The 8849-nt window shown below is 40.0% G+C and overlaps 1 protein-coding gene and 1 non-coding gene across 2 annotated transcripts; one reads left to right on the forward strand and one right to left on the reverse strand.

Moving 5' to 3' along the window:
• Positions 1 to 2737: 2737 nt before the first annotated feature.
• On the reverse strand, positions 2738 to 8181 carry LOC107091506 (dolichyl-diphosphooligosaccharide--protein glycosyltransferase subunit 1-like). Its single transcript, XM_015385467.1, has 10 exons — positions 7802 to 8181; positions 7072 to 7136; positions 6069 to 6375; positions 5755 to 5964; positions 5300 to 5492; positions 5124 to 5223; positions 4886 to 5024; positions 4467 to 4586; positions 3649 to 3894; positions 2738 to 3562 (listed from the first exon to the last, which is right to left on the reverse strand). The coding sequence occupies exons 1-10, from the start codon at positions 8039 to 8041 to the stop codon at positions 3380 to 3382; spliced, it is 1803 nt and encodes a 600-aa protein (XP_015240953.1). The 5' UTR covers positions 8042 to 8181; the 3' UTR covers positions 2738 to 3379.
• Positions 8182 to 8385: 204 nt separating this feature from the next.
• On the forward strand, positions 8386 to 8458 carry trnaf-gaa. Its single transcript has one exon. It is a non-coding gene; the product is annotated as a tRNA-Phe (tRNA).
• The last annotated feature ends 391 nt before the right edge of the window (positions 8459 to 8849 follow it).

Below are 8849 nucleotides of genomic sequence, written 5' to 3' on the forward strand. Positions count from 1 at the left end.
ATGGTGCAGAAAATAGTGGCTTTGATCAGATTTTTTTAGCATCTTTTACTGCATATAGGAACACTCCACTAGCCAAAAGAGCCCAAAACAGTCCCTTTATTAAAACGTCACAGCATGTTAGGTTTCAGTCCTGAGTTTTGAGACGCTGCAGTCTGAACTGATAGCATAGAATATCATCCACAGAAAAGGGGGATGCATGCATTTGGAGCCAGTTATATGGCCTGACCTTATGGACACCCTCTTTGCATAAATATCAACCTTCTATCTAATCCCCTTAACACATGCTACCTATTAATATTTATCTATTAAAGGCCTTTCTGTCAAACTTAGAACAACAGCTGTCTTCAAAAACACAAATAGTAACACAGTCCCAAAGTACTTGACTATATAACAATATGTATCAGTGGCATTTTAATGTAGGCTGATTAAGAAAAAGCCACAACACACAGATAAGAAAACAGAATCACTGACAAAACCCTTGATTTTGAACCGCTTGACCGCTGACTGAACAGATAAGGCACCAGGATTATCTAAGTTGGGCTCTTAGCCTGGTCTAGAGCAGGCTAGCTGCACAGAATACATCTCCATGGTAACCCATGTCACTGCTTTTGTGAAACAGTCATGGCTTAATTAAGAGAGCATATTTTGTAAATCCCAGTTTAAACCCTTATCTTGATTTTGTGAAACAGACCTCTGTTGATGAGCTACCTTAAGACGGCTGGAGTAAATTTTATTGACTAGCCAGCACAAAGCCCTGACTTGTATCCCATTAAACATCTGTGGTTTGCACTGAAGACCTGAAAACATGTTATAGAAGATTTGCAAAGGAAGAATTGGCTTAAGTTCTGTGGGGGGTGTTAGTGAAACTTATCACAAACTACCGTATCTGAGTGATAAGCAACTATTAGCATCAAGGTGGCTGATGATTTTGGCCCTACTTATTTATGGTTTATGGTTTAAAGGAAGATAATGTAAAGTCCTAAATAAAACCGAGATTCTGGGCAAAGGTGTGTTCAAACTTTTTTTTAACTGAGCTTGGAACATGTGGAATAATCTAAAATGTGATTGTGGGGTATTTCATTTCAATCTGAACTGTAGCAGTCTCCCCTTTAGTTATCAAGTTAGCTCCATTATTACATAAAAAAAAAAAACATTATTTAAATATAAGTGAGGCATCATACATTATATGTTTGATCTTCCCAAATTCTACTTTTTGACAAAGTAAAGCAACAGAATGTTTGGTCATGTTAATGCATAAAGTCTTTCCTGGTCAGTGAGAAATATGTGTAGGAAAAAAAAGACAAACCTCCAGATAGTTTTTGTAGTCCATATTATTATTGCTTTAGAATCTCCTGCAAACCCACCAAAACTTAGCCCTCTGTTGCTCTTCAGTCTGTTCCTGGTTTGTTCCCAGCCATTTTCCAGCATAACATGTTGCTTTAATACAATTTTCCTTGCAGACATTGTTTTGACTTTGTGTAATTTCAGCCCGTTTTCATTTTGCATCTCATTTACCCTCTCTTTTATGTTTTCTTTTGGTCATTTCATGTTTGCTTGGGTTAATGTGCTTGAGCTGGATCTGTTTATGTATTTTTGCAGGGATTTCAAGTGTCTTTATGCACCATTGTGGTCTTGTTACAGTATTAAGGGTCCCCTTCTGCATCTTAAAGCTGTAAAGGGGCCAATTCACCAAAAAAAAAAAAAAACTGAAATCTAGATAAGTAATTTTTTTCTTAAAATAAGTGCATTTGTTCTTGGATAAAGGAGGTAAGAGAGACACTTTGCCAATGGAAAAGACAATTTACACTTAAAATAAGAAAACACAATTGGATTATCTTATTTCATGTGCATATTATGCAATTATCCTACTTTAAGAGTAAACATACTCATTCCATTGACAAACTCATTTACCTACTCAAATTAAGTGAAATGTGGAGAGATGCATTTCCCTTTCAGACCTGAACTAATCCATCCTACAGAGATCTGATTCTGTCATGGCAGAATAGAGAGCAGACGTGATCTTAGTAGCTTATCAAAGTAGGAGCTTGTCGCGCTCCTAAAAACCTCCACTTATTCCAAAGGCACACACAAAAATGACATTGTGTGACCTTTTGCCACCAAGGGCCAGCACTGACGGACATTGTCTGTGGTTTTCTCCCCGCCGTGTGTTTTCAGAATGATTATTGTATGGTGCACACAATGCGTGAGCTCCGTCATTGTGAGAGGAGCCCGACTGTTATTATGGAGGAGGAAATGACCTGTTGGGACTTTTGATGATCTCAGAGGGAAAGCAATGACCTCTAGCTGACCCTTTTCACACTTGTCCTTAGCCTAAAACTTAACCCAATTGGCTGCAGGTACAAAAACAGTAACCTGACAACAGCCAGATGCATGTCTCGCTCCGCCCAGCTCCACTCACATATGTGAGCGGAGCTAGGCGGAGTGAGACATGCATCTGGCTGTTGTCAGGTTACAAAAACAGAGGTTGGACTTAAAAAGATAAAAAAATAAAAGCTGCAACATGCAGGAAAAAACTATGAAAATATGGAATAATCGTACTATAAGATGCCTTTCTCAGAAAAAAGGAAATGGAAATTTTCCAGGTAGTTTTTAGGTGTTCAAAAGGGCCTTATAAGAGTAAATCTCTGTTCTTGAAGCCAGTATGCCCTCTTGTGGTGAACCAAAGGTACTGTGCTAATAGAGGAAGGAATGAAAAAGACAAAAAGCTAAACCAGAATGAGTTTATCCAAACTTTATTTCCAAATTTAACTGAGATTCACATCAATGCCCCTTTCCCAAAATAACAGTTTCCATGTGTTCTCTTCTACACACTCAAATCTCCTTAAGCCTTTAATCTCAGTCAAAAAAAAAAAAAAAAAAAGAATTGAAAATCATACAAAATGTAGAAAATATGAGTTGGATGTTGACTGTCAAAAACAATGCTGGCCTTGATGCAGCTTCAGAGCTTTAAATTCAAAATGTCAGTCCGGGGCAAAATGTTGTATTCACCGCATCAGTTTCAGAAAACAGTATGTGTGAGTAAAGATGTGAGACCCATTTTCAAATACAGTCCATTAACCCATGCATGCTTCCCCGCGAATGATATGGAGATGAAATCTGAGGCAAATGAAACCGAGATTAAGGGGTCGTTCAAATAAAGATCAGAAACAAACACGGTTATGTCAGCTGCTCTGCAGCACAGTGACCACAAGTTTATCCCCAGGCACAGAGGTACATGTCCAGATAAACTCATCACTTCCATAAAATGAGATGTTGATAGTCCATGTCTGGATGCAATGATGGTTGAAAAGAAAAAAACATTAAGTGTCACATTTCACATCGGTTTCATAAAAAGCAGGGGTGTCTGTGTGTGCAACGTTTAGAGAGCATCCAGCAGACTGTCAATGCGGTTGATGAGCTCTTGTCTCTTGCCGGTCAGAGTCTTCTCACTCTCAATGTAAGTCTCCTTCTTGACCTTACCGGCAACCAGACGCTCCGCCTCTGAGCAGCAGCGGCACACCAGCTCCTTCACCTGACCGTCCAGCTTCTGGATCTCCCCAACCTGAAATTGAAAAAACAAACTAGTAAGCAAAGCAGCGATCTGGGTTAACTTTCCTTTTAAACGGCAGTTTTAATAATGGTCCCAACCTTTTCAGCCAGGTCGGAGCCCTCCGTCTTGAGGCGGGCCTGCAGAGAGCTGATTTCATTGGTGAGAGTGCGGTGGTCAGCCTCCAAGGTCTTGCGCCCGCTGTTGAGGGCGCCCGTGTCGCGAGACTGTTTATAGCGGTTGACCACCTCATCCATGTGGCGGTACAGACCCAGACGTTTGTTGACCAGAGTGAGCACCTGCTCTGTGATGGAGGCTACCTTCATCCGCACCTCAGCTGCAGGATCCTGAATAAATGCAAGGCCATAAAAATTAGTCCAACAGAAGAGAGGTTTTAGGAAGTAAATGGATCCAAATTTGTCCATCAAACTGCTCCCACTATTTAGTTCCTTTATGAAATGCCAGTATTAGGCCAGGAGTGACTGGACTTTTCTGCAGCTGCATGAAGATTGTGTGACGTCCTGCACCTGCTGCTGCACACTGCCCGTCAGCCGGCTAAAGGAAGGCTGCTAATATTTTGTGTCTTTAAGTAAAACTATTTGTTTACAATATTATTATATTAATATTATACCTTTAGTAGCAAGACCCTGATACGGCTAAAATTATAGAGCACAGTGATAGCAGCATCATGCTCAGAGGATATTGTAACCTTTTACAAACAGTATGAATATGTGATTATTTTTAATGCAGCGAAACTACAGCAACACTATTGGGCTTTCTTTTTAAACAAAATGAAACCACCTTGTGAGAATCCCATTTGGTTCTATGCTTGAATCAAATCGACTCTTGGGAACAAATGGTAAACAAACCAATGGAATTTGACTAACATAACTTCTGATCACTTTAGGCCCATTCATACCTTTGTGATGGCAAAGTCCAGTCGTACATAAATGATCACGGTGAAGAAGAGTATGTAGAAAGCCCCCACAACTAACAGAGGCTCCTGCAGCATCAGGATCTTGTTGAAAGTGTAATGAACCTGCAGATAAAGAAGATTATTTAATTTGATTGATCTACAAACATGTTTAGGAGTAAAAATAACACATAAAATGATTTAACTAAGTAACTTAGTCAATCGTTAACAAGCATCCAACCGTGTTAAAAGGCTTCCTTGTTGCCATTACAGCTAATCTAATAGTGGATTATTTCTTGGATCAATTAAATTAAACAAAGCTGCACCTAAAAAGTCCTCCCCTCCATATCTTTTTACATAACCTGTATTAAAACATAATAAACCATAACAGCGTTACTCATTAAACTCTCTTCCCAAAATCTTACCACAAAGTCCTGAATATGCTGCTCCACCAAGTTGTTCTTTGTAGCGACTAAAACCGGTCGACCAAATGTGTCCAGATACGTGTAGTGCAGCTGGTTCGGCATTCGATCTATTTTGTAAGGTGTGTCCACGTGGATGTTTCTAATGATACACAACATTAAAAACATAAAGACGTCCGAGTCACCACATATCCCTGCCCCCTTAATTAGCTAGTAAGCAGATTTGATTAGGAACACTTACTTTGCACCTTCTGGTAGAATGATTTTCACGGTCATGTAGTCGATGACCTGGTCATCATACACGTGGTCGATGAGTCTCATTTTCAGTGCATACTGATCACCTTGAAAAAACAATCATACTAAAAGTTAGCTTCTCAGTTTTAAGCACTTATATAAGTAATGATTTCCAGAACCAACCGAGGGTGTAGAGGTATTCATAGCTTGGCAGGTTGTAGCCAATGATATAGTGAGTCTTCCAGCCTCCAAAGAGGGGGAAACGTGGTCTGACCTCCACCTCCACAGAGTCATCAAGGATCTGCAGGTGGGAGGTAGAGATGTTGCCGATCTCATCTCTGTAGTAAACATCTTGAGCTGAGGCAGGAAGGATGGTCTGTGGAGGAGGAAAGATGGGAGTCACCATAATACATTAGCATGAATAATCAATTTGAGGATCTACCTTCTAATGATACTATTTTGATAATAATGGTAGCTGTTCTCATTGACAACATAAAACACTTGCAAAGTTGATAGTAAATCCCTACTTTATAAATCTACAAAGTATAAAGATTTCAAATACACTTTACAGAAATAAAAAATTGGCCACATTACTCTGATCTATGCAGCTAGATGCAAAAAAATCGTATTATTTAAACCTTGAAGGATTTGACGGAGGAGATGCCGCTGTCCGACTGACGCTGGTAATCGTAACGTGAGAAGGGACCCTTCAGAATGGCTCCTGTGTGCCTAAGATCGATGGTTTCCTCAACAGCAATGTTTCCCCAGTGAGACACCTCAATGGTGCGAGTGATGCTAGTGATGGTGAGGAAGGGTGTGTTATTTTCGTAATGGATCTTCATTGCATCCTAAGAGATTGGGGGGAAAAAAACACAATTAACCAGCCATTTTGTGGCATCCTTTTATGTTTTTTTTTTTTTTTGGAGCTGACCAAAAGTGGGCAGGACCATACCTCACTGAATGGAGCGACGTCGCGGAATGGCCCGTATTCAATGATCTCATCGGTCTTGCTCGGGTTGCCAAATTTGGTGTAGCTTTCCACAGTCTTGGAGGCCAGACGGACACGTGTGGTCTGGCTGCGGGTGGGATACGGGGAGTACATATAGTGATTGCCTTGAAAGATGACCAGCTGACGCTCTGCCTGGGTGATTTGTGTGGGGAAAGGCCTCAAGACATGGCTAAATGTCATCTCCGTCTTCACTTTCAGCTGAGCCCCAGCAGCCAGAGATGAGGGCAGCATCACTTTGTAGAACTCTCCACTGTTATAAGATAGATGAAGAACATTTTGGATTAGAACCCAGTTCTAAGTTTGAATACACAAATCACGAATCCCAATTTTTAAACTTTTAATTGAGCATTTGGGCTGAATTTTCCTAAAAGAAAGCTGTAGCTCATTGTAAAAACGGATTTTAGTTAATATAGATTTTTCTCTGTCAAATTTTGATATCACATTTCAGCTTTTTAAAAAGAAAAAAAAAAAAGAAGAAAAAGAAGAATTATCTTGATTCTTTAATTTCATCTCAAATCAAGAACATTGAAATGCAAACAAAATGGATGCTTCATCTAGACAAGAACTAAATCAGAATCAGTTTATTGCCAAATAGGTTTGCACTTACAAGGAATTTGAGTTGGTGTTGATTGTGCAGTCAAATTTGATATATATATATATATATATATATATATATATATATATATATATATATATATATATATAGAATATGGAATCTATAGTTATATACAATATTAAACAAAACATGTATATATAGCTATATATACATACAGTACTGTGCGTTAATGTAACGCAAAACAAGACAGCATTTCCAGTGGAACATTAAAGCTAGAATTTAACAATGCATATTTCCTTATAAATGTAAATAAACATCTGATCTGACATTTGAACTTCAATGGAGAACACACTGCTTTTTTAAGGAGATCAAACTTGAGGGTGATCATACCTTTGTCCCTGGATTGTTGTCTGTTGGAGTTCAAGCGTGCCATCTTCCTCTTCATCACCCTTCACCTGGAATACAATAAAAAAAAAAAATATTATATATATATATATATATATATAATATATATTACACATAGGAGAATAGCATCAGGTTAATTTCCTGGTATCATATAAAAAAAAAAAGTCTTGCAAATAATTCACAAATGAAGGGGGCAGAGCTGTGAGAAGTCACACCCGGAAGTGACCTGCCCAGCGCATACGTGTCATTCAGCCAGTGACAGCGCGTGGAGCCCTGCGGAAGTTAAAGGCTAACACTGTTAGCAAATTCATCTCCCATTGATTCTCTGAGGGTGTAGCCAAAACATTATACTCAATAAACTGCTCTAAATGGCATGCATTTGTAAATACACAACTCATAACACTTGCAACTAATATTTTTTTTTTTTTTTTTGGTGAACTGACTTTTGAACTTGCAGAACAATTACCAAATTGGTTTGGCCCCTTTGAGCTTCTTAGCTTTTCTTGCATGCCAGTTATTAAACTATAGGCTACTAGCATGCTTTCAGTCTCCACGCTTATGCATGCAGCTAAAAACCAAGGAATACAACAGTGGGGAGATGTAGAAAGTGTTTTTATCTACACTATCCTTAGTTTTTAAGAGACCAGAAGCTAACGCTAGCTAGCGGGTGACATAATGCGTCTTGGCGCTGTTTCTTTGCTAACGCTGGACTCACCGAAGCTCCGATGTATGCCATGTGAGGCGCCAGTTCTGCATCCACAGCCAATATAAAGCTCTGGACAGAGGACTGTCCTTGGTTGGAAAGCAAGATCTCAGCGGTGATCTTAGCGAGATGAGTGCTCAGGTCTACCGTCCTCTTCACGTCATCGTTCACCAAACCGTCCGCTGAAACCTCAAAACTCAAAGCGAGCACAAACAGCAAGTACGCGGCGAGCAACGGCGACCTTCGAGTCATTGTTAATGGGAAAAATTGAACCTGAATCCTGGGGATAAGGTAGTGAGATTACAGCGGACAACGGAGAGTCGGTGAAGAAAGGCCGCCGCACGGCTCTACATCAGAAAGGATGACGCTACATTCGGTCGGACGTGATGGCGTCACTGCGCACTTATCAGCGTCGTATTAGCAACGAGGGAGCAGTCAAGTTGAAGAAACCTACTACCATTCTCTTAAAGCATAAGTGAAAGACAGTAGGAAATTTTTGTCACCGACAAAAAAAAAAAACAAAAAAAAAAACACAGCTAAATAAAACATAGTGTCCCCAGGATCGAGTACTTCTGTGTTTCCCATGCATTTTGTACGCCGAAATAGCTCAGTTGGGAGAGCGTTAGACTGAAGATCTAAAGGTCCCTGGTTCGATCCCGGGTTTCGGCAGGGAGATGAAAAGCACAATTTTTATTTTCTGAAGTTAGTACATGGTGGCCATTGCCATCTGAGATCTTATCTCTGGGGCTTGTCAATATTTTGGTGGCCAGTTGGGCTTCATCTTTAATGTCGCTGATTTAGTATTGGTTATAAACATGAATGGGACTGCCTCTTCCCTCCCATGTATTTACATGGCGGCAGTTCTGTGTCACAATGTCACTACCCAACCCGTACCGGAAGCATGATCTGTACCATCAGCTCATTTAGACTTAGGCTGTGTTCAAATTTATGGGATGCGTTCTCCCAAAGCTAGATTCGAAGGCACTGAGGTCACAACTTCATCATGGCGCGGCACTGAGGTCTAGTCAGATTCCAAGACTCCTCGCTATGTGGCCTACAG

The sequence above is a fragment of the Cyprinodon variegatus genome, unplaced genomic scaffold (assembly GCF_000732505.1).
Source record: "Cyprinodon variegatus isolate N-32 unplaced genomic scaffold, C_variegatus-1.0 Scaffold340, whole genome shotgun sequence".
Lineage (NCBI taxonomy): Eukaryota > Metazoa > Chordata > Actinopteri > Cyprinodontiformes > Cyprinodontidae > Cyprinodon > Cyprinodon variegatus.